Source organism: Miniopterus natalensis, chromosome 19 (genome assembly GCF_054644295.1).
Source record: "Miniopterus natalensis isolate mMinNat1 chromosome 19, mMinNat1.hap1, whole genome shotgun sequence".
Classification (NCBI taxonomy): domain Eukaryota; kingdom Metazoa; phylum Chordata; class Mammalia; order Chiroptera; family Miniopteridae; genus Miniopterus; species Miniopterus natalensis.
This window is the reverse complement of record NC_142099.1, coordinates 27,548,805-27,573,478: the sequence shown is the minus strand read 5'-3', so window position 1 is coordinate 27,573,478 and position 24,674 is coordinate 27,548,805. Positions and strand designations below refer to the sequence as shown.

The window sequence follows — 24,674 nt, the reverse complement described above, 5'->3', positions numbered from 1 at the left end:
TATTGAGATATACTAGGTGTGGCTGCTGGTTTTGATGGCACAGTCTGTGTCTGGGCCAAGGAAAACAGACTTGACACCGTATTTAGCTCTGACAGGAAGGTGATTAAAAAAAAAAATGGAACCTCAGCTCAGAGAATTATTGAGCTGGAAACTCTGAAATGGGTTTTGTCAGCACTGGGCCTGTGGCAGGTGCTTGGCCAATACTGATTTGGGTTGATCTACAGCTGAGAGTCAGGGCTCCGGCCTGGGCTGAGAGTGGGGTGCCAATGGACCAATGTGAGGACATCATGATCGGGGGAATTAGGGTGGGGATTCCACCACCACCCCTCCCCCCCAGAACATGCCCAGGACCAAACTCACAAGCTGGTTGCTAAAGGCTAAGAAGAAAGCAGTGGGTGCTGGTCTCAGGACTGGCCACACCTCTCCAGGCCTTGAAAAGAGTCACTCACCCTCTAGAAACAACCTGGGCCAAGAGAGCAGTAGATGCTGGCTTTTCCTTTAGATCTGGGAACAGGGAGCCAATTCCACTGGTTCTCCAGAAGTCCCTGGAGAATGAACACATCCCTGCCATCCAAAAGGTGACACGCTCATGATGACTTTTACCCGTTATTTCTCATGGTCCCCTGACTAGGAGGCAGGGTGAGATGTTCGGTCGATGAAGAAGTGACCACCAGAAAGACCTTTCCACGTTGCAGGGGGAGAGACAAAGGCCAGAGAAAAGCAGAAATTAGCAGAGACTGGACCCCGGAGTCCTGACTCCGTGTGACATCATCACCTCCTGAGTGTTCAGCCCACGCGTATATGCTCTTTCTGCCCCCTTGTCTCTGCCCATCTCCTGACCCCTCCCTTCTCCTCCCTCTTGGCATTTGGCAGATCCCAGCAGCTATTCCAGGACCTGGAAGCCAAGCACAACAGGTGCTCGGAGCTCATCATGATCAGCCCGGACCCCAGGCCTTCCGGCGGCCTGGCCCGGGGGGCCGAGAGCTACGAGGCCAAGTACGAGCGCCGGCAGGAGACGCGGGAGAGCCGCCGCTGCCGCCCCAACAGGACCACCTGCCGCCAGGCGGGGAAGGCGCTGGGCACCCCGCAGAGAGAACAGCTCCGGAGGGCCCGGCAACAGCAGTTCCTCAGGAGGAGGAACCTGGAGGCAGAGGAGACAGACACAGCACAGGGCCCCCCGGACAGGGGGCCAGGGCTCTCCGGGAGGCCGGGCCAGGCCTCCGACCTCAAGAAGCCCTTGCCTTGGGCCAACGGGATTCCTTCCCCCAGACAGCAGGTGGGCCACGTCTAGGGACACGTTGCTCTGTTGGGGGATGGGTGGGCTCAAGGTCACTAAAAAGTGATTTAAATTGAGTCCCTTCTTCCTCAGTCATATAGTAAAGTCCCCCTTAGCCACTGATTCATGCAGAGATTTTTGTTGTGTTTTTTTGCTTGTCTGTTTAGCTATTTTTTATTTTGCGCTTGCCTTATAGGAGAGAAAAAATAATTTTAAAAACAATTCCACTGCTAATTCCTAGTATCAGTTCAGATTTAGGCAATCTACATATCTTCTACAGCATTCATTCATCCATCATTCAACAAGTATTTATTGAATGCTTGTTGTGTGCCAGGTACCCTGGCCAGTCTTCTTGATGTGCCTCTCAAAACACACACACACACACACACACACATCCATCCTCTACTCTTCTGCGAGCTGTTGCACCCACCCACCTTCTCTCTTTCTCTTGGGCCATTCTAATTCTACTAAATTCACCCAGCTAAGGCCTCATCTGGCCCAGAAAGCCTTCCCTCGCTTCTCCAGGCCACCTCTGTTCTCTGTGGTTCTTATGAGGTTATTAATCCTCTGAGATTAAGTAACGATTAGATAGCCCATTAGTCTGGCCTGGGAGGAAGCTGTGTTGGCAAAAGAAACAGGGTATGTCAAAATGACCTCAGCCAGCAAACTGTGTCTTCCTGTGGCTGTTGCGAGCATGCTGACAGCAGGGGTGGGGCCACTGCATTCCCTAGAAACGCCTAGCATTGTGCCCTGTGCTCTGTGGATCTGTTGTCCACAGTAGGAAGCGCTGTTCAGAAAAATGATCCTCAAGCCCAGCTGTAAAATAAAACCAACTGTGTACTTTCTAAGGCAAGAAGGCTTCTGAACACTTTTGTTGAAAAAAATTTAAGGAGAAAAAGATCAGGCCCTGGCTGGTATGGCTCGGTTGGTTGAGCATAGTGCCGTGCACCGAAAGGTCACTGGTTCGATTCCCATTCAGGGCACAAACCCAGATTTGTGAGTTCGATCCCCAGACAGGGTGCATATGGGAGGCAACAGATCGATATTTCTCTCTCCCATTGATGTTTTTCTCTTTCCCTCTCCCTCTCCCTTCATTTCTCTCTAAAATCTATTTTTTAAAAAAAAGGTCCAGAAACACAATTAACTAAAGAATTCCTACTGAGCCTATCAGTTATCTAAAGTTTTATCGAGACTGAGACAGTCTGCATGATTAAACACCACAGGCATTTCTCGGCCTCTGAGTGTTACGTTACAAGCATAGAATTTTTGAATGTGTAAGAAAATATAAAAAGCGCAGACTAAATTGTGACAACTACTACTATACCCCTCCCTGCAACTCCCTAGTTTACCTTCTCTTCAAGCACACCTCAGAGATATTCCAGCTATTTCTAAGAGGAAGGAAGCCATCTCTAGAATATAGGAGGGACCTTAATGTTTATCTACTTCGAACTCATTACACGGGAGACCGAGACCTGGAAAAGGCAGGCTCTGATCCCAGATCCCCTCACCCCCGACTGGGGCCAGTTCACTTTCCATATCACCATGCTGGCTGTATAAGTGGCCGAGACCAAACAAGGTAGCTCGGGATTCTAGAGAGCATAATTGGAGACAAGCCCAGCTCCTGGTTTCCTGGCTTGAGGAGGGCCATTCCTGCCAGCTGGAACAAGAGCGAATAACCTTGTAGCTTTGGAGTCTTGAAGGGGTTACTTTGGTCCTCTGGGCCTGAAACTTGATCACTGGTTCATCTTTCTGCAGTCAGCTGGAGAATCCTGTCCTAGTGACTCTGGGCTTCCAGCATCCCCCACTTGCTTTCCAGGTGTCAGGGACCAGCTCTGAGGTCTTTCCAACCCAGCATCATCCTCTCTCAGGCGTCTGGAAGGATCTGGCTGATCACCTCCCCTCCCAGGCCGGGGGCCTTCCACCTCAGGACTTTCCCATCAAGAAGCCACCCAAACACCACCGTGGTAAGAGCAGAGCCTCCCTCCCTCACTGGGGCCTGCCGAGAATCCTGCCGAGTCAGTCCCAGCTCGCTGGCAGAGGAGAGTCCTTGCCACCCCCCCCCCCCACTTCTTCCTCCCTGGTTCTGAATCACCCGATCCTCCATCTCTCAGGCACTCAGACAAAAGCCAAAGAGGCACAACCAACAGTTAAGAATGATGCCAGTCAGCAAACCAAGTGAGTGCCTTTCATGTTCCTGACCCCAGCTCCCTCACATCCCATCGATTCCTCTCCTCTAAGAGTTACTTGAATACCCTCACCCAGTGTGTAGGCAACACGGTGAATTTCCATGTCCACCTTAATTAAAAAAGAGGAAGAGCGTCCCACCTTACTGACTTTTCAGAAGAGACTAGAGTCAGCCCACCGCCTCCTGACATGCTACTTACTTTGCTCCATTGTCATTTCTGTTTTTATTTCTTCTCTCCCTAGTTATGGAGTTGCAGTTCTAGATAAGGTAAGAAAATCCTTACCTTGGAGGGGTGAATCATGGTAGATAAGCTGCTCCAAACTCTGATGTTCTGGGATTCCATGATAAACTCAGCTGGGATGGAGGGGCCCCTTCCCCCTGGAGGAGCACAGCCATGAGGGGCTGGAGGGACTCTTTCTGAACCAAGAGCAGGGGGGAGAGTTTGCTGTGTACAAGTCAGTCCCGGCTCTGGTTGCATGTTCCAGGGCTCCAGGAGAACCAGTCTTCTTGACTACCCTTTTCCTTCCTCTGTAGGAAATCATCCAGCTTTCCGAGTACCTCAAAGTAAGTAACATGTGAACTCTCCCCTCAGCTCCTCCATCCGTCTACTCCTTTCTCCTCCAGGTTAATCTCACCCTCTTGCATTCTGCCCCCCAGGAGGCCCTACAAAGGGAGCTGGTTCTAAAACAGAAAATGGTGATTCTCCAAGACCTACTGTCCACCCTGATCCGGGCCTCTGACAGTTCTTGGAAGGTAAGGGAAATGAAACCTTTGTTTGAACAAAGCTCGTGGGCTTCTAAGTCTGCCTATGTCATTCTGTTTTCCATGTCACCCCAGCAAGAGGAGGGGTTTTTCTCACTACTGAAGAGGCAGGAGGTAGGGAGTGATGCTAAGAGCTAGAAGGGAAACAGTGAAGACCTAGAGGTCACAGTAGATATGTGGGACGGCTCGGCTAAACCCAGGGTCATCAGCTGAGGGCTACGCCGCTGCACACCCAGGGAGGACCCAGACCCAAAAGGGGTAAGAATCCCGAAATTTTAATTTGTTGGAAGAAAAGAATGAAGATCCAAGTACAGTTAATAGGACTAACTGTGGTAAATGTCAATTATTTTTGTATGGGATTCACGCCAGCATGAACTCCCAGCCGGCACACGCCTGCTACTCGGCCCAGGCAGGAATACGAGAGTGGGAAAGAACCTTAGAGGTCATCTCATCTAACTTTCTCGTTTTGCCCACGAGGAAACTGAGTGTCAGAGAGGTCAAGTGACTAACTTCAAGTCACACTGCTGGTTAGAGGCAGAACTGGAACTAAAATTCAGACCTCCTGATTTCAGTCCACTCAGTCAACAAATATTCATAGATCATGTTCTCTGTACTGAGCACTGGAAATAATGAGATTAATTAGACAGGGTTCCTGCTTTTAGAGAGCTTGTGGTTTTGTCAGGGAGACAGATGCCCAAACAATGCAGAGATATGGGACATGGAAGAAATGTTTTCAGCCCCGGCCAGTGTGGCTCAGTTGGTGGAGCATCATCCTGTGCACTGAAAGGTGGCGGGTTTGATTCGCAGTCAGGGCACATGCCCGGGTTGTGGGCTACATCCCCTGTAGGGGGCAGTGTTCTGCTCTTACATTGATGTTTCTCTCTCTCTACCTTCTTCACTCTTTAAAAAAGATCAATTAAAAGTAAATAAAAACCAAAGAACTTATATGCATATATGCATAACCCATGGACACAGATGATAGTGTGGTGAAGGCCTGAGGGAGGTGATGCGGGAACAAGGTGGAGAGGGTCAATGGAGGGAAAAAAGGGGACATCTGTAATACTTTCAACAATAAAGATAATTTTTTTTAATTTTTAAAAGGAAATGTTTTCAGAATATAGTAGTATACAAGAAGGAATGAATAACTCTAGAGAAGATGAAAACCAAAGAAATATTTATAATTACATAAGTATTTTCCAAGCAAATGTTGAAGAAGGAACTATATTCTAGACAGGGGATACGGCACAGGGAAAGACTGAGAGACTTAATATAGTCTAGCACAGTGAGTCACCAACTTTTTAATCTTAGGATCCCTTTATACTCTTTAAAAAAACTTTTTGAATCTCCCAAACTTTTTATATTTATATTTTTACATTAGATTTTACCATATTAGAAATTAAAACAGGAATCTTAAAATATATATTAACCATTTCATTTTAAAATTTTTATTTATTGATTTTAGAGAGAGAGGCAGGGAGAGATAGAGAGAGAGGGAGACAAACATGGATTTGTTGTTCCATTTAGCTATGCATTCATTGGTTGATTCTTGCATGCACCCTAACCAAGGATTGAACCTGAAACCTTGGCATATCAGGACAGCGTTCTAACCAACTGAACAACCCAGCCAGGACAAAATCTAGATTACCTTAAAATAACAATAATAAATCCATTACATGCTAGCCTAAATTTTATATTTTTATTAAAAAGTAAGTGTGTTTTTAAAAAATAGTGAGAGGAGTAGCATTGCTTTAAACTTTTGCAAATCTTTTTCTTGTCTGGCTGAGCAGAAGACAGCTACTTACCCATATCTGCTTCTGCATTCAGTCTGTTGTGATGCATTGCTTTGGTTGATGCATATGAGGAAACTCATCTGTAGTTGGAAAAGGGAAGATCTCCTTTGAAAGGGTCCCAGGGATTCCCAGGGGTCCTCGGACCCCACATCGAAACCCCTAGACTAGTGTGTTTAGGGAGCAACAAGCAGCTGGACGCCGTCAGAGCCTAAAGCACCAGGTGCCAAGGGAGAACGCACACCCTCGGGGGCCTCTCTGAACATCTAGTTCACCACGTAGACAGTTTGTGCTTAAACAGAGAGAGGAAATGGGAGGTGGTGGAACCAAACTGAGATGTGAGAAAGATTTCCTAAGCTCAGCCTTCCCTCCTCACATTCGTCATTGTCCCTGGGTTTAAGTATTTGTGTTCCAGATTCCTGATTGTTAAGGAAGTCGTTTTCATCTGTAGAGTAGGAGCCTGGGGCAGACAGCTCTGCATGCCAGAAGGTTCCCAGTGCTGGACTAAACTGAGATTGTCTCACTCACTTATTCAATGGACATTGACAAGTTCCAACTATGTGATGGGCCCTGTGCTACAGGGAAATACGAGGAGTAGGGTGTTTGCTGCTGAGGAGCTCACACTCCAGCAGGAAAGGGAGAGACATGCAATAAACAACTCTAATACAATGTGATAAAGCTATAACAGCAGCATCTACAAAGTGACACAATGAAAAGAGAAGAGATCTATCATTCAGCCTGAGGTGGAAGAGAGTAGGTTCTAAAGGACAAGGACCATTTTAACTGGGTCCTACAGGGTGAGTAGGAGTTTACCGGTACAAAAGTGGGGATCATGACGGGGAAGAAAAGCAGACAGGCGGCAAAGAAACCAGAATGATTACAGGCCAAGGTATGATAAAGCATTGGGCGTAGCAGAGTGTGGCTGAAATGAAGAGATCATGTCAGATTAGTTCCAAAGATAAGACCAGAAATGACCTCAGACAGGTCTCTAGAAATATGAGGTTTAAACTTTTTCTGTTGAACATAGTAACTCAAACTTAAATCATGTACAGACTCCACTTTAGAGGGAAAACACAGATATCTCAGATCTATGAGATTGCCTGTTATCACCTGTTTGGGAAACACCGCTCCAGACAATAAGCTGGATAGCAATGGAACTATGTTTTATTCAGGTTTAAAGTCCTACAGTGTCTGGTACATCCTTACAAGGAGTTCAGTTAATAGTTCTGGAATTGAACTGAAAGGGAGTGACGAGATCAGTGTTTTAGAAGGTCCTCTGACAACAGCGAGGAAGGACCCTAGCTCCGGGTGGGCGCAGGCGGGTGAACACTCCTGTAATATCCCAGGTAGGGCACAATCAGAGCTTGAATGACAGCAGGCTCGGTGGAATGGGGAGGGATGTGAAGAGACATTTCTGAGGTTGGCCATGAGGCAGTTTCCCCCGCCCTCCAGCAGGCCAGCAGATGTTCCTCTGGCTGCAGGTTTCCTCCCTCCTTCATCCCACCCCTCCCTCTCCTCTCCCTCCCCTTCTCCTCCACGCCACCAACCCCGCCTCCTAGCTTCCTGTTTTCAAGAAAAATAGTCTCAGACTTCCAACGAAGACTTTTCAGTTACTTTCCCCCCAAAACAAGGCAATTCAACCTTCTATCCCTTCCATGGAAGCCTCAACTTCAATAAAAGGATAACCAGTCTGTGGTATTTGGAGAAAATAATTGGTAGGATGTGGCCAGAACAGGGATTCTGACATTCAGCCCAGTTCAGGCCTTTATTTTTCCCATTTCGCCTCCATGATTTAAATCTCCAACTTCAAATGCAGAGATGCTCACCGCAAACTCTGTTAGGACCCCAAGGATCAGCTCCCTCCATTGCCTCCAAACTCCAAGTTGACTCTTGGCCTTTTGGAAGCGATAGGCCCTAAGGCTCCACCAGAGTCCTAAGCTGGTACAATCTTCAGAACAGAACAGTTCGGGCAGGAAAGCAAGCTCTTGGTATTGAGCAATAAAAAACAGGAGCTGGACACCAGTGGGTTTTTTAAGTTCCGCAAAGTAAAAAGGAGATCTTGAGATGACAGCTCGGAAGGGGATTGGCTGCAAGTCCCAAGACACCTCTGCTAGAGCAGAGACGAGCTGGGGGCTGGCGCTGGCGCTTCTGCCGTGAGGTGCTAGCGTTTCTGGAGAACAGAGGCAGGGGAGAGCCACATAGAAGCAGGAGCTGTAGCCCTCAGACCGGCACCAGGTGTGTATGGCCCCCATCTTGCTCCCTTTTCCAAATGGGGGACTGTGCTCTCTGAGCCCTGGGCTCCGGGGGTGTCATTGCCCCCAAAAGTCCACATAAGCCCTGTAACAAGTGCTTCTCCCCACATCCTATACCACTGGGCTTCATGTGGGGCGAGCTGGGGCTCAGATCAGGGAACCACATGCCCCATTTGCAACTACTTGGCTGCAACTGTCCTGCCTGCCTTGGGGAATCTGGGAAGACAGAGCTGTAGACAAGAGATTTTTTTTTTTTTAACCCCAGACTTGAGTGGCCCTTTATCCCTGCTGAAGGGGGTATCCTGAATTGTATTATATTGCAAGATGAATAGAAAAGTTATCTGGGCTGCGGCTAAAGTACAGAAACAGTTGGAAGAGGTAAAACATTGAATTAAAACGATAGTAAGAACGGAGGGAGGAGCTACGCAAAAGGATAGGACACTGGGGAAAATGTAAGAATATTGCCTTGGGTTGGTCTGTTTTCTTTCCAAACTATAGCAAGATAAACCTAAAACTCAGTGGGTTTCATTGCAGCCTGCATAGTAAGAGTTCAGGCAAAGGGAAGTGCTCCAAGTCAGAGGATCGAAAGAAGGAGGGAGTGGATTTCAGGATCTGTGGGTTGACAATGAGCAGGCCACTCTGGGGAATGCAGCCCTGTAACCAGTTATTCCAAAGCCCAGACAGTGGAAGCCTTTGTCTGTCTCTTTTATCAGTCCCAAAGCCCTGTGGTCATTCTACGTGCGAAATCCCTGACTCTCAGCTCTCACACGAGACCAGACGTTGTAAAAAACGTTAATAGCAGGAGACACTTTGAAAAATTATTTTTCACAAAGCCTTTTGCTTTTGCAAGCCCCAGCTGAGTAATACAGGAAGCAGAAAGGGTGGGGGCACCCCTTGGCTCCCCTGGTTAGAAGAATCAGCCAAACAAGAGAAGAACAGGAGCTGTGAGATACCACTTCCTGCCTCCCCCAGGTGCCCTGAAAGTCCCTGAAGGGGGGCAAACCCCAAAACAGTGTCCCCCTCCTTTGACCCCAGGCTGTTACAGACTGGAAAACATTAGGAGGGTTGGAAATGCCTCTGAGAGGAGCCATGGTGCCTCAGGCCTGAGGAGAAATGTAATTTCCACATCTCACAAGTGTCCCATGGGGCCTGGTTGGGAAAAGCCAGAGAAAGGATATGAAAACCAGTTCATCCTCAGGAGACCCACAGCCTTTACTTTGGGAAAGGAGCTCTGGATGGCACCCTTCTCTCCCCCACCCCCTCATATACACAACCTTAAATCAAATCAGGGCTAGAAGCACAAAACCCCTACGGGGGGGGGGGGGGGGGCAGGGAGGGACAAGTCTACAGGTGGAGGGAGGAACAAAGCAGCAAGGAGGTTGTTCGTTACTCAGCTGAAATACTGAGAAACGGAGGCACAGATCATGGCCCCTTCTGCCTGCTTGTCTCTGCCCACACCCTTGAGATTAGCATCCCTCTTGCAATGTCCAAAATGCCATTAGACAGATCCAGCGTACGAATAAATAGAACACAGCTTCCTGGAAAGCCCTCTGAGGCCCCCACTTCTGGCTTTCTCAAAGAATTTCTCATTTTGAGTCCTGGCCGGGGTGGGGGGGTGCCTCGGGCAGCCAGGGAAATGTGCTGGTTTGCTAGGCCTGCTGCAACCAAGTGCCAAAGGCGGAGTGGCTTAACCAACAGAAACTTATTCCCCCACAGCTCTGGAGGCTGGAAGTCTGATTAAGGTGCCGACAGGGTTGATTTTTTCCCTAAGGTGTCTCTCCTTGGCTTGTAGGTGGCTGTCTTCTCCCAGTGTCTTCACATGGTCTCCACTCTGTGTATCCTGATGTCCTAGTCTCCTCTTCTTATGAGGACACCAGTCATATTGGAATAGGGCCAACCCCGATGGGCTCATTTTAACTTAACTGCCTCTTTAAAGATCCTGTCTCCAAATACAGTCACATTCTGAGGCACTGGGGCTTAGGAGGCCAACTTGTGAATTGGGGGGTGTAGAGGGGGGCCACAATTCCGCCCATAACAGAGGCTAAGGGAGAGGATGTATATTCCCCCTGGGAGGGGAGACCCCTCTAATCTTCTTGGCCTGTACTTTAGAAGTGAAGGTCCACGTGCAAGACTAAGAGAGGTGAGGTGCCCAGCCAGGCAGGGGAGAGAGGAAATGAGGGAAGAGAGGACCGCTTAGGAGCTTTCCTTCGAGTAGACTCCTGCTAGGATTCCCTGAGCCATTTGATAGAGGACCTCGAGGTACAGAAAGGGCTTTGGGGGTCAGTCCGATTCTTCCTACTCCACAAAAAGAGGAAAAGATCCTCTTCTACCCCCAAATCCTTTGTCATCTTTCTTCCTCCCTACCTCTTGAAAGAGCTCAGTTTCCCAAACACCAGGCACAGACTATGTTCTAGGCGGCAGGCTGGGAATGCAGAACAAAACATTTTGTATACTGAATTTTGGCTCAAGCTCTTCTCCTTATCGCATTCATTCCAGGTGCAGCTTAATGAAGACAAACTGAAGGGCAAACTGAGATCGTTAGAAAACCAGCTGCACACCTGTACCCAGGTAAACATTCTGGGGAACACTTCCAGCCCAGGAACCGAGCATTGAGGTGAATGCTTGAAGCTGCCCTATGCTCTAGAATTGCCACCCGATAGAGATAGGGCACGCATTCCTACTCCCCCAGTTCTGGCTTCCCCATTTGCACTTTGATCCCCACTTACCATATGTCCACACTCTATCTCCACCCTCCTCTCCCTTTCTCCCAGTGCGCCCTGGGACCGAAACCCAGCACCAAGCACTTTGCTAGCTCCAGGGCAACCTTGAGAATACCTGGAACTGTAGGGAGGAGCCCTTGGTAAAGACTCACACCACCCAGATAGGCCTACGCAGATCCCAATTTTTAAACAGATGAGTCGAACGTTATAATGAAATTCTGCAAAATTATTTCTGTTGCATGGGCAGCTTTCATCTAGTAGCAACCTGCGGGAGATGCTGTAAGGCTGTGACTCTTGGCTTCCCTGCGACATTGTTATCCAGCTTCGGTACTCTCTTGATTGACCTGATCTTGGATTACAAGAGATAGAAAGAAACCAGCTTTCAGACTTGAGAAGTGATGCATTTCCGATAGGTGGGGACATTTCAGATGATACTGAGGTGGAGCAGGAAGACTGCTCCTATCTGGAATTAGGGGGATAACGTGGACCTGGCCACACGGTTAGAGTCTTGCAGAAGAGTTTATTTAGTCTACAGATTTGCTGATGATCCACAACTTTAAGTTTTCAGTATGACCTCTTTTGTCAGACAAGAACATAGGCCCATTCACATTTAAATCCAAATTTTCAGATGATTCCAAAGCTAAATGGGAATGATTTCATATTGATCCCTACATTTGCATTATCTAGGTTACTGCTTACCCAATGGGTAATCCAGAATTGACAATAAAAGCTACCTGTGTTCCCTAAAATCACAGGGCATAAAGATGAAAGACATGGGGACCTGGCTGGGGGGCTCAGTTGATTGGAGCATCGACCCATACACCAAAAGGTTGCAGGTGGAATGGAAAGATAGACACACACAGGGGGTACTATGTGAACACTGAAAAAAGCTAACTAACCCATAATGAGTTAGGGAGTGGGGGTAAGATTTATCAGAACTTACACGGTTCTTGGGCTGAATCTTGAGCATGAGTAGAAGTTAACCAAGTGAAAAGGGTGGGTAAGGATACTCTAGGCAGAAGCAGCTCCATGGGCAAAGGCAGAGGCCAGACAGCACAGTGCTTAGGGAATCTGCAAGCAGTTCAGCTGGGTGGAGACAACATAGAATGAAAGTCTGGGCCTATTAAGTAGGAACCATGCGAAGGAGTTTTGACCTGATCCTTAGAACACTGGGAATCCACTGAGAGGCTGAAGCAGGTTGTGACATGATCAGATTTGCATTTTAGAAAGAACCTTGTAGCTGTGGGTTTGAAGGGAGGCAAGTCTTAAAGATAAGGAGACTATTGCATTAATCCGTATAATAGCATTAGAGTCTGAACTAAGGGATAGAGGAGACAGGTGTGAGCTGTAAAGGAGGTTGACTTGACAAAGGTCAGTGACCAACTGAATACTGGGAGAAGGTAAGAGAGAAATCAAGGTGGCTCCCTGGCTTAGGGCTTGGGAGATTGGCTGGTCACTGAGATAAGGAAAACCCAAGAGAAAGGAGCAGATTTAGAAAGATGGTTTCTCTTTGGAATTGTTGGATTTCAAGTGCCTGTGGTAGGCCTAGGGCACAATGCCCAGCAGGTCAAGGGCCCTGTTTGTTATCTCCACTCACCTTTCACATCACCTGAGGGACTTTCCCTGCTCACCTCTAGCCTAGAAGAAAAGCTCCACCAGATTATTGGTATCTCTGCCCTGCAGGCAAATTCTTTTCATTTCTGTATCCCAGCTCAGGATTTGGCACACAGAAACTCAGTGTGTATTTGTTGAATTGCATCAAATTTACAGAAATATTCCCCTTGGGGAATGAAAAAGGTACTAATGGAGATGGAAGACCAGAAGAACAGCTATGAGCAGAAAGCCAAGGAGTCCCTGCAGAAAGTGCTGGAGGAGAAAATGAGCGCAGAGCAGCAACTGCAGAGCACGCAGGTGCGGGGATGCAGCATGGTACTTGGAACTGGGGACCCATGGCAGCTCTGGGAGCCAGCTGCACAACTCCAGGGAACCCCAGGGTACCACCCTCTCCCTTGATCTCCCTCAGCGATCCCTGGCTCTGGCTGAGCAGAAGTGTGAAGAGTGGAGGAGCCAGTACGAGGCTCTTAAGGAGGACTGGAGGACCCTGGGGACCCAGCACAGAGAACTGGAGAGCCAGCTCCATGTGCTCCAGTCCAAACTGCAGGTACCAGGCCCTGGAGGTGGGGAGGCGGGAGAGGAGGCAGGGTTTAGGGGAAGGAGGGTTGGTGACAGCAGTGATGAGTGAAGCTGCTCCTGGGCTGGGGGCCCCAAAGGAAGCTGAGAGCATCTGGCTTTCAGTTCCTCACTCTCTGCCCGCTTTGTACCAGACCCACTGTTTTGGCTCTGAAATCTAATTTTGAGTTTAGCGAGGACGTCTGCACTGCCAATGCAAACGAACTAAGGGTTCACTGGAATGACACCATCCAAATGCAAAGGGCTGAAATAGTCACCAGCCTACTGTCATATCCCAACCCACCCTCTGCACCCCATCCGCATACAGCATCCAGTTGAGAAATGCCCAGAACAAAGGTCACTAGTTTACTTTAGGTTGAGTATGAAGTAACACATCCTGCCACATCCTTGGCATTCTCAAGGGTTCCATCATTTCTGATCTGCGTTACCTAGGAAAAGCTAACTAACCCCCTAAGCCTGTTTCCTCATCTCTAAAATGAGGATAATAACAGTAGCTGTATCATAGGATTGCTGTGAGTGTTCAGTGATGTGATCCATGTCTCTACGTGTCTCTACACTTAGCACAATGCCTGGTACATATAACCCCTCAATAAATACTAGCTTTTTTTCATAGATTTTTCTTACTTGGTTTGGAATTTTGAGGACCCACCTCAAAAATCTATCTAAGTTTACTGAAGCAGGGATCTGGATACGGTTCATTTGATAAGAGGGTGTCTTATCGAAGGAGTGAACCTCGCTGGCCACTGCATTGCATCTGTATCTCAATCACCTACAAGGCAACTCTTATAAATCTTTTTCTTGTTAACCTTAATTCTTTGTGGAAAATGACACTACCAAAAGAAAACTGATAGTGCTAGAATGAAAAGTAAAGATACAGTGATGACAACTGGAAAATGATGTCGGGGTACTTTTTCATTTGGGCATTTACCAAATGAGTCCCTTGTATCAAAAATCTAACCCAATGTTTGTAATAAGAGGAACAGAGCAGAGCACAGGGAAGAATTTTTTTAACTTCCCTATTTTTCTATTTCCCTAGTACTCCCATCTCCAAAATTTATAATTTTCTATCATTTTCCTCTCCCGTGGGATCTGCCCCTACCCTCCACTAGAGCACTGACCTGCCTCTGGGCCGCCTCTCTCCCCCCTGCAGGGAGCAGACAGCAGAGACTTCCAGATGAACCAGGCTCTGCGGCTTCTGGAGAATGAGCACCAGGAGCTGCAGGCCAAGATCGAATGCCTGCAGGGAGACAGAGACCTGAGCAACTCGGATACCCAGCACCTGCAAGGTACCCTTCTCCTTGGGGGCCTCTGAGTGGGCCCAGAGAAAGCAGCTGGGCGGAGAAAAAGGCTTCATGCAGCCTTTCATTTGTTTGGTTGGTTGGCTCTAAGATTCCATTTCACCTTAAGGGAAAGGCAGGGCTGTGTTGATCATCCAGTGCTGAAAATTAATTCTGCGGCACTGGAGAATCTGGTAGTATCAGCTCTTCTCCAGCCCATCCCTCTGGGCCGGACCACAGCTGCTCCACATGTGTCACATGTGTCAAGGTAGCGTTCCTGGTTTGAAAGGGAAAGGTCAGCGGAAAGGTCTCCATCCCAGCCTCTGTGGTCAGCTGAGAGGACCACACTGCGGGCAAATACAACACTTAATTCAACCCCACTTGTTGATGCAAGTGGCATCCAAGGTGCTTCGGTTCTGGTTTACCTCGTCCCCCTGGGGCAAGTAGAAGGAAGAACTTCCACTCACACATACCAGAGGCCATGGACAAGGCAGTGCCTATTACGAATTTCCATCCTCGGGTGTCGAGTTCATTTGTCTTGGGTTTTTCTATTTTGGTTCATTTTATTTCATTTTTAGATCAACTAAAGAGGTCAGAGGAGGAGAAACTCACCCTGGTGACCAAAGTACAGCAGTTGCAGAGTAAGTTCCCTTTCCAGCCTCGAATAGTGGCACAGGTGGCGTTTTGGTGTGCCCGGGGCTCCTGCCCTGGGAAAGGCAGCCAGAGGAGGGATGGGGGCCCAGTGTTTGGCATCTCCCCTACCTCTGTGCATTTTCAGGCCCTCTTCTTATGAAATGAGGTCATTTACATAGCTCTGCACAAGTTATATCTTAGCCTGTTCTTTTTCCTGTTTTTCTCTTCCCATGCCAATGACAACCACCTGCATTTCTCCTAGAACTACAGATTTTAAGTGTTTTCTAAAGTAGTTTTGTATATTCTTATTATGTACATGAATATGCCATAGACCTTGTTACTAGGAATGGTTCAGAAAATAAGCTCACATTATGCCTCAGATGTCCCTTTTTCCCCCATTGATCCCCTCTAACCTGCACCCCCCAGGCCTTCACTACACTATTGTGTGTGTCCATGGGTTATGCATTTATGCATATAAGTTATTTGATTAATCTCTCCCAACCCACTTCCCCACCCCTGCCTTCCCTCTGAGATTCGACTGTCTGTTCCATGCTTCTATGTCTCTGTATCTATTCTGTAGTCATGCTTTTATTTATTCAATACATATTGAGTGAGCCCCTACCAAGGGCCAGGCACTCTAGCTATACCCACCGAGGATACAGTAATGAACATAACTGACACAGTTCCTTCCCTCGTGAAGCTTACATTCTAAGTAAGCTCTAAAGTATGGAGTGTCTGTGAACAAATAAATGTGTGTCAGGTAGTGATAACTGCTATGGAGAAAAACAAAGCAGGTTAAAGGAGAATATTTGCTATTTTATACAGGGTCATCTGGGAAAGCCTTTCTTCTAAGGTAACATTTAAGAAGAGACTTAAAGACATGGTAGGAAGAGATATAAGGATGGCGTATTCATAACAGTACCACAGACTGGGTGCCTTAAAGGACAGAAATTTATTTTCTCATAGTTCTAGAGCCTAGAAAATGATTAAGACGTCAGCAAGGTTGGTTCCACCTGAGAGTTTTGAGGGAAGGATCTGTTCCAGGCTACTTTCCTTTGGTTTGTAGATGGCCGTCTTCTCCATGTGTCTCTTCACATGTCTTCCAGCTATGCATATCTGTGTCCAAATGTCCTTCTTCTTATAAGGACACCAGTCATATTAGATTAGGGCCACCCAATGTCCTATTTTAACTTGATTACCTCTGTAAAATACCTATTTCCAAAAAGGTTACAAGATGAGGTAATGGGGGTTAGGGTTTCAACATATGAATTTGGGGGAAATACAATTCAACCCATAACAGATGGAAACACCTTTAATAATTAACGTTCTGAGCAAAGTTCTGAAAAGACATTCTTTGCAGTAAATATGCTAGCACAGACAAGTTTCTCATATTTTCCAACAGGTCTGCTTCAGAGTCAATCCTTACAGCTTCAAGAGCAGGAGAAACTCTTAACAAAGAAAGGTCAGCAAATTTACTTCCACAGATTCTAAGACAATGCTCTTTCCATGCCTGCCTAGAGGCAGGGGATGGACTACATGACCTCTTGGAGTCCCATCCACTTCTGGGAGTCTGTTAGGTCAGGGATATGGGGAAGCTCTGTAAGGACTGATCACTGGCTCTGAGAATACTTTAACTAGTTAGTCTCCTATCCTGAGAGGTATGTAAACTTTGAAAAAGGATTTCTACCCTCCCTGAAAACATGTCTATGTTAAACATTTCAATAAATTGATTTGAACTCAGGATTTCATGTCCATTTTTACACTTGATTTTCCAAATCACATCCAACTTCCCAAGTCTAAACCATGTTGCATGCAACAGTCACCTCGCTCTCAGCCCCCAAAAGTTTGCTGCCTTAGCTTCCTGAGAAGAATTCATCATGTACATGGAGAGGCAAAACCTCCTCACTTATCCGCTACACATGGCCTTTTGTTTTCTCATCAGAATCACTGGGTGAAACATAAGGCAGGAATTATGATGCCCACATAGTATGGATAAGACAATGAAGGCCTACAATCAAAGACACAGCTAAGACAAGAATCCAGAATTTCCAACTCCTAGTCCAGTGCGCTCGTCATAAGACTAAGACTGCCAGGTGGCTGAAAAGCCATCTTTAATCACATGAAGATGAATTCAGGGACATGACTGCCTTCTCATGACTGAAATGAGGACAGACGGGAAAGGGGGTCATACTGAAGCATCCAGCAAACCTACCAGACAAACTAGAAAGGATGTGACTCATAACCCAAGAAACTGGATTCATAAGTATACTCTAAAAGTATCTGGCATTAGAGAGGACTAGGGATACAAAGAAAAGTAAGATGCCAACCTTGCCCTCAATGGGGCTCAAATTCCAGCTCTGTCCAGGCTAAGCAGGGTACCAATGGGAGTTCTTTAAAAGTCAGAGAATTCCATTCCATTAGGTCTAACCAAAGACAGGCCCTCCCTTTTTCCCCTCCCCTTCCTTCCCCTCACTCCCAGGGGTTCTCTCGATGACAGGGCCCTTCCTCAGAGGTGTGGGCCTTACCATCACTGAGAATCTGGCTGCTTTTTTAGATGAGGCTCTGTCTGTGTGGAGTCCAAAGCCCTCCCATAACGAAGTGGAGCCAGAGGGTACAGGGAAGGAAAAAGACTGGGATTTCAGAGACCAGCTGCAAAAGACGACTTTGCAGCTCCAGGCCAAGGAAAAGGAGGTGAGATGGTGAGACGGTGACCTCAGACAGTGGGGAGCTCAGCCCATAGAGATAGGGAAAACTGCTGGGAGGCATCCAGAGAGCAGGGATTCCAACATCCACGTTGTGACTGGATGTCTGCAGGTATTCATTTGCCTGTAAAAAATGTTTTTGCTCTAGGGTTAACCTGTCAATCTTTTCCCATCCTTATGTATACCAGCCCTTACTCATTTTGTTAGTTACCTTTTAGTAAGTCAACCTAAATTCAAACACATTTAATAAACATTAACTCCTCAAACTTTTTCCTACACTGAGTATGTTAAAACTTTATAGTCTCTTAGGTAACAAAACTCTTCCTATCTACAAATTCACAAATGCATATCCTCGGCTACTGGCAAAGAGATTTGTACTATGATCACTTCCAGGTCATTTCTTAGTGTCCCTGTTTAGAGTACTTGCACACTGTCACAAGAAAGCACTTACTTATAGAATATATAATCATTCCTGTAAATCACTTGTGTAAATGAACACATTCCAGACAAACATGGTGAAATAGTCAAAGGGCAAACTGAAATCACTAAGAAAGCCTGGGAAGGAAAGGAGGTGGTACAAATTCCAAATGAATGAAGGGGTGACTTATATGGGGACCCTCCCTTACCTGGTGATGACCTTGGTGTGTTCTCCCCTCAGTGCAGAGAACTGCATTCAGAGTTAGACAACCTCAGTGACGAGTATCTCTCCTGCCTGCGTAAGCTGCAGCACTGTCGAGAAGAGCTGAACCAAGGCCAGCAGCTGCCTCCCAGAGTAAGAGCATCGATCCTCCCATAGAGCCCTAGATGATGGTGGGACTACTCCTCCTTTAGCGAAATCTCGCAGATAAAATTTATCAGGCCATCTGAACAGCTGGCCCATCTGGCCAACATCTGACCAGCCTATCCCATTCAGCCTGGTTTATACTAACAGTATAGCAACTATGGAAAGAAACACTGGCTTATGCATCCGAGCCTAATTTTCATGGAACTCTTAAACCTAAAGGGACTTACTATTAGCTAAAGTATGAAATGGTGTTTTTTAGCCTACTGAGTGTTGCAGTGGTAAGGACGGAATGAGGAGAGAAAAGTACTAAAGACTATGAACAGAGAATAGATTTTTGCTGAGTTATTTTCCACCTTTGACTGGACATATCAGTATTTAAGTATCTGGTCCCAGCTGGCTGTGGTTTGCTGGGCCAATGATCCTGGCTTATGGGCCAATGACTACCAGTAAAGTGGTTTTATCCCAAGGGAGGTGACAGATACAGACAGTAATGTAAAAACCTTTCCCTCCTCCACCAACCCAAGATTCTTGCACTGGGCCAGAATGGGAAGGAAGATTATTTTTGCCTGTATCTTCTCCAACCAACCCACGGCTTCTTTCTCCCGCCCCCCGCAGAGGCAGTGTGGTCGGTGGCTATCCGTGCTGATGGTGATGGTTGCTATAGCACTGGCAGTGTTCCTGGCCAACAAGGACAGCCTGATGATCTGAATAACTTGTGACAGCTGCCTTGGGTGAAACTTCACAAGCAAGAAACTCAATAAAAAACTCAGAAGGTTTGGTTAAAGTGTGGCTTTTCCCAACTTAACTGAGATTTCTGACTTTATTATTTTTTCAATCTACTGTAAAATAAACAAATAAACTTCACTTGTCAGTCTCTGTTCCCCAGAATTCTGTTTATTCATGAACAACCCACCTATCACATCACAAATATAACACACTTGAGCATCCTGGTCTACTCTCTTTAGTCCAATTCAGTTGGAGGTACATAAACATGCTGTAAAGCCCAGTCCTGCTACTTTCTGGTGAACACTACCCAGGTACATTTACAATGCTACCATACCACACATAGTATACACGGATACACTACTTATACTCTACCTCCCTTCCTCTTCTCCACCATCTTTTTTCAAAAATAACTATTTTTTCCCATTACTTTTTTTTTTAAATCCTCACCTGAGGATATTTTTTCCATTGCTTTTCAGAGAGTGGAAGGGGGAGCGGGAGGGGGAGAGAGAGGGGGAGAGAGGGGGAGAGAGGGAGAGAGAGGGAGAGGGAGGGAGAGGGAGGGAGAGGGAGAGAGGGGGAAAGAGAGGGATAGAAACATCAATGTGAGAGAGACACATCGACTGTTTCCTTCCAGCACACCCTTGGCCAGAATCGAACCCGACACTCTACCCATTGAGCCAAACCAGCTAGGGCTCTATTATCATTTATCCCCTATTACCCTCCTCCACATCCATGCCCCCCCACCTCAACCCCGTTCTCCACAATCTCTTTCCTTCTATCTTCTATCCAGTGAAAAAGGAATAGATATCTCATCTAAGTCAAGAGGACTCCGTAGCAAGTATGTACTACCAAGGCTGCCACAACCACTGCCTGGTCCCGTGCCCATCACAGGTGTGGCCAGATGCTTGGAAGTGGACCTTGAGATGATGCCTATTTGTAATCCCTGTCTTAGAGCTGAATATTTACTGAATACTTTCTACATGGGAGTTAGTCAGAGGGCCACAGCTGGCAGTGTGACTATCTCAGAGGAGATGCCGAGGTCAGCAAAGTCATTCTGAGTCCTACATCGAGTCCTAAGGTCCTTCTCCCAAGTGTTTAGAATGTCCCTCAGGGCTGGGAACAAGCTCTCTGGAACACTAAAGGAATAGAGCAAGACTGGAGGTTGACCAAGTAGCCATGAGATCCGGGCAGTGAATACCCGTAGTGGGGTCAGGGCTAAGCAGTTGCCATCTCCCTGGTTCAGGTGAAAGGTGTAGGGAACAGGATAGCCCAGGAGGATCCCAAACACAGTACAGAGATTCCAGTCTGAGGAATGGAGCCTGCTGCGGGAGACTGCCAGGGACAGGTCCTTCTGCAACCCCTGCAAATGGGTGATGATCTCAGCTATGAGGGACTTCAAGTCCTGAAGCTGGTCCAGGGAGTGGATAGAAGGGTGAGGTTGGGAGCTGGAAACATCCACAAAGGTTATAGTACCAAGCAGCACCTGCTCCAGGTGCTGGCATACATGCTCAGGTCTGACAATCAGGCTGTTTCCTCCAATCTCAAGGATGTGAAGTCCCTTGGTCAGGAAGCCCAGGCCCTGCAGCTCCTCAAGATAGCTCTGGAGCTCTGATGCCCCTGCACCGTTGCAATCATAAAGCAGCGCTGGCTTCAGTCCCCGGGCCACAGCCAGTATCTCTCCGGCTAGGTGAAGGCAGACAGCTCCGGGCGGGCTACGTCTCTTTCCCATGCCCAGGGTCTGCTGAGCAGCTGCCACCAGCAACTGAGGACTCGGTGCTGACATGCGATCTGGAAGCAACATCAGGCATGGCCTCCTTAACTAGCCACAGTTCCCTCCCCTGGGCCACATCTCTGAGCTCCAGACACTTGAAGGGCCTAAAAACAAAGCAGGACCAGGAAATCATTAACAGCAGCCAGTGACATACATACCAGGAAATCTGCCAACGGCCTTCCCCTGAGTCTTACAGCATCTTCCAAAGGTCATTTTGACCCTCCTTCTGCTTTGGAATGCTCACCCAGGCCAGGCAGGGTGGGGTCAGCAATGCTGCCTGATTCCTACGGTTGACGTCAGTCTCCCTCATGTGTCTTTCTGGACTTAGGGCTAGATTTACATTCTTTCTGGCTTCTTTTCTAAATGGTATCTTTTGTAAATTACTTCCTCCAAGTCAAACTGTAAGAAGTTTGGGGCAAAGAAGAGGCGAGACAGTCTCTGGCAAAATTCAGAGCATTTCACCTCAAACTGCCCTCGGAGACCGAGTTCCAGGTCCCAGAGGCACTCTTTCCGCTGCCAGGTTCCGCTTCTCTTCCCACCGGAATGGTTCTGCGCATAGCAACCTGACTAAACCAACATGCACTAGGATGTGGGCTAACAGCCATCTCTCCCTGGGACATAAAAGTAAAGGAGTGAAATACGTGAGAATCGCAGGAGGGCGGTATTTTAACGTCTGCGGGCCGCGCCACCCCCTTCTGGCCGGCATCCGCGGACCCTCGGCGGCGGGCTCACTCCAGTCCCCACACCCTTGGCTGAGCAAGTTGTGATTTCTTAAACCAGGCAGAGGCCTCTCTCCCACACACGTACGTCCTTCTTCCACTTCCGCTGCGGGCTCGCGGGCTCAGGATCGTCTTTCTCCCGTCCCGTGGCGCCGCCACACAAGCGGCGAGCCCGGCGCTCCGCCGCCACACTGCAAATCCCGCCCATTCGGCTTCCGGTCGGCGACGTCGGCCTACTGCCCATGCCCAACGCGACTCCGACCCCGCCCTCCTGCCTTCCGTGACGTCATCCAGCCCGCTCGCGCGCCTCGCGTTAGTACCACGGGCGCCCTAGGGCAGCGCTTTCGGGCCAGACGGAAGCCGGCCCCGCCCGTTGCGTAGCAACGCGAGGGGCGGAAGTGGCCCGGGAAGGCGGGACCCGGAGGGCTGGCCGCCGGCTGCTGCGGCCGCTTGGCTTCCGGCAGCTGCCCCGCGCCACCGGGGCGTCAGGAGCCGGACACGCGGTGCGAAAACACTCATTTCTGTCTGGAGAGGTGCGATTACCCCTGCAGACGAGATTTATCGCAAGACGATCGGCGGCGCGTTTTGCGGAAGCTGCACACCTGTGGGCGGTGCTGCGAAGTTCTCGGGCCTTGTTTTGTGACTTGAACTCCGAGCCGCCGGAACCCTGAAGTTGAGCCGCTCGGTTGTGCGACGCGGGCGGACAGGCGCTCCCCCGGCCCGGGCTGAGCAGGAGGGCGCCCTGGGAACAGCCGCGAGCTGGGCAGGCTGCTGGGAGGTTAGCAGAGCGCGCAGGACAAAGGCCGCCTTCGCGGAGGTCAAGCCCTAGGAATTCAATGTGCTGACTTCACGGGAGAAAAAGAGACGCGGAGATGCAGAGGCTTTTCGGTCACGCCTTTAAGAAGAAAAAGCTATTTCGCGGAAGGGTTAGCACCTCTTCAACTACCAGCGATATGACCCATACAACAAAGGGAAAGGTTTTGAGAAACCTCGTGTCTGAGGATAGGGCCCAGATGTATTGATAATATGAGCAGGGCAGGGGCAAAGGGGACTGCAGGCACCTGCACTGGAGCTTTCACTCCTGGTTCTGCCCTGGCAGAGTCTTCAGACAATGAGATGACTGCAATAAAGATGGGGCCAGCCTGGAAGGAGGACCAGCTGGCAGGGCCTCCTGGTCTAACGCTGGTCCTTCCCTCAGGGAGACCAGAAACGAATTTCAGAATTTTTTTCCTTCCCCGTATTTATTTTACCATGGTGCCTACCGATAAATCCCTAAAATGACTCACTTAGTTCCTTCACTGATTCCAACAATATCTGAAAACATACTCCGTTACCAGACAATAGGCTAAGGGCTTGCAGCAAAGTCCAGAACAAACAGTGCCTACCTTCAGTAAGTTTGTAGACAAGACACAGATGCTGAGCAATTACAAGGGAATTGATGGCTCTGAAAGAGGAAGTTTAGGGTGCTATGGCAACATTGGCCAGAGACCTAACTACCTGCAGGAGGGACCAGCCCAGATCCAACACCGGCCCTCCCTACAGTGGGTTCTTTTGAACTTTGAGGTAACTTTGGTTGGTAGAGTGGACAGTGGAGAAAAAAAAGAGCTGGTGACACCATTTAACTCTTCCCAGTCTTCAGCAAGATGAAGGCGAGGAAGTGAAGACGCCAAGGGAGTGTGTGGTTTCGCCACCAAAGGAGACAGTAAACTGAGTCTCCAAAACAGAAAGGACACCTGGTATCTATCCAGCAGGACCAGAGCAGGAACACTAAGGGAGCTCAGCGGAGAGCTCTGCATGCAGTCTTCCAGCATCTGAAAAGGATTTAAAGAAAACCCAACTGGGCTCTAGTTAAAACCACATAAAACCACTCATCCATTCCTCTGACATGTTTATAAAGCTTTCATTACAGTCACACACTGAAAGTTTGATGCTTCCTGGCACTTCGGAACACTATTTTCAATACCCGTGGCCGGCTCACATTATCTGGGCCCCAAACCAGTGTGGACTACCTGGCTGTTAGCATCTCACAGAATAAGAGAAAGACCAGCCCAGATTCAACAGTTGCCCTACCCATTTATCTACAGTGAGTTCTTTATCATTTTGAGCTATGCAGACACAGAGGTAGCCAGACATCAAACCAAATCCCTCACTTCACCCACTCAACAAAATAACCAAAAATATAAAGTTTCTATACCTTGTATGTTTCCTGGTCTCTAGAAGCCCAATTTCTGCTCACAGCTGAGCAGCACACATTCACCCAGATTTCTCTTGGTTATGTTTTAGTAACAGCAGATCCTACTAGGTCCCAGAGGACCTAAAACTAGGGCTTAAGCATTCTCAATAAGCTGCCCTAGCTACTTTTGCTCAGTGGTTAGAGCGTCAGCCTGTGGACTGAAGGGTTCCAGGTTCTGTTCCAGCCAAGGGCATGTACCTCAGTTGCAGGCTCAATCCCAGGCCCTGGTTGGGGTACATGCAGGAGGCAACCAATTGATGTGTCTCTCTCACATCGATCTTTCTCTCTCTCCCCCTTACACTCTCTCTGAAAAGAAATGGAAAAAATATCCTTGGGTGAGAATAAGTAAATAAGTAAGTAAATAAATAAATAAATAAAACAAATCCCACTGCCACCTGTAGTTGAGTTGAGGCTATGGTTTTTGAAATAAAGCTAGCCCAATTTTTCAGCTAGCTCAACTCCGGTAGCAAGTAGGAGGTGGCTTGGGTTTAGGGGTAGCAGACTAGCCATGGGCTTTCTAAATATGGCCCGGCACCAATAGCCATCAGTATTCAAGAGGACTGGGGCTGCTACAAGAGATTAGCGTCATATTTTCCATTTAGGTCTTGAAGTTTAAATCGTGTATGATTTCGTCCTTAAAAAAAAAAAAAAGGCAAA

General features: G+C 48.0%; 2 protein-coding genes across 4 annotated transcripts; one reads left to right on the top strand and one right to left on the bottom strand.

Annotated features, from left to right (window-relative positions):
- The first annotated feature begins 916 nt into the window (after positions 1–916).
- Positions 917–19,392, top strand: TRAF3IP3 (TRAF3 interacting protein 3). Of its 3 annotated transcripts, none has more exons than XM_016207481.2 (15): positions 917–1,276; positions 3,093–3,240; positions 3,388–3,451; positions 3,704–3,728; positions 3,996–4,025; positions 4,119–4,214; positions 10,759–10,830; positions 12,753–12,893; positions 13,006–13,143; positions 14,323–14,458; positions 15,028–15,090; positions 16,485–16,544; positions 17,637–17,773; positions 18,443–18,556; positions 19,184–19,392. In XM_016207481.2, exons 1-15 carry the CDS (start codon positions 932–934, stop codon positions 19,274–19,276), a joined length of 1,662 nt encoding a protein of 553 aa, XP_016062967.2. In that variant the 5' UTR covers positions 917–931; the 3' UTR covers positions 19,277–19,392. The 3 variants fall into 3 exon arrangements, with proteins under 3 accessions (XP_016062967.2, XP_016062968.2, XP_087684457.1); XM_016207482.2 differs by having other exon boundaries at positions 932–1,216; XM_087828331.1 differs by having other exon boundaries at positions 932–1,276; positions 17,562–17,773.
- Positions 16,016–21,976, bottom strand: C19H1orf74 (chromosome 19 C1orf74 homolog). The gene is made up of 2 exons (XM_016207469.2): positions 21,310–21,976; positions 16,016–21,169 (listed from the first exon to the last, which is right to left on the bottom strand). The coding sequence occupies exon 2, from the start codon at positions 21,093–21,095 to the stop codon at positions 20,286–20,288; it is 810 nt and encodes a 269-aa protein (XP_016062955.2). The 5' UTR covers positions 21,096–21,169; positions 21,310–21,976; the 3' UTR covers positions 16,016–20,285.
- Positions 21,977–24,674: the final 2,698 nt, after the last annotated feature.

Bases quoted from the DNA above. Each gene is read 5' to 3' on its own strand.
- TRAF3IP3 (XM_087828331.1), top strand. From the start codon at position 932: ATGATCAGCCCGGACCCCAGGCCTTCCGGCGGCCTGGCCCGGGGGGCC. The intron at 3,729-3,995 runs GTAAGAAAATCC...CTTCCTCTGTAG, and splicing joins GAGTTGCAGTTCTAGATAAG to GAAATCATCCAGCTTTCCGA. The intron at 14,459-15,027 runs GTACCCTTCTCC...TTTCATTTTTAG, and splicing joins GGATACCCAGCACCTGCAAG to ATCAACTAAAGAGGTCAGAG.
- C19H1orf74 (XM_016207469.2), bottom strand. From the start codon at position 21,095: ATGTTGCTTCCAGATCGCATGTCAGCACCGAGTCCTCAGTTGCTGGTG.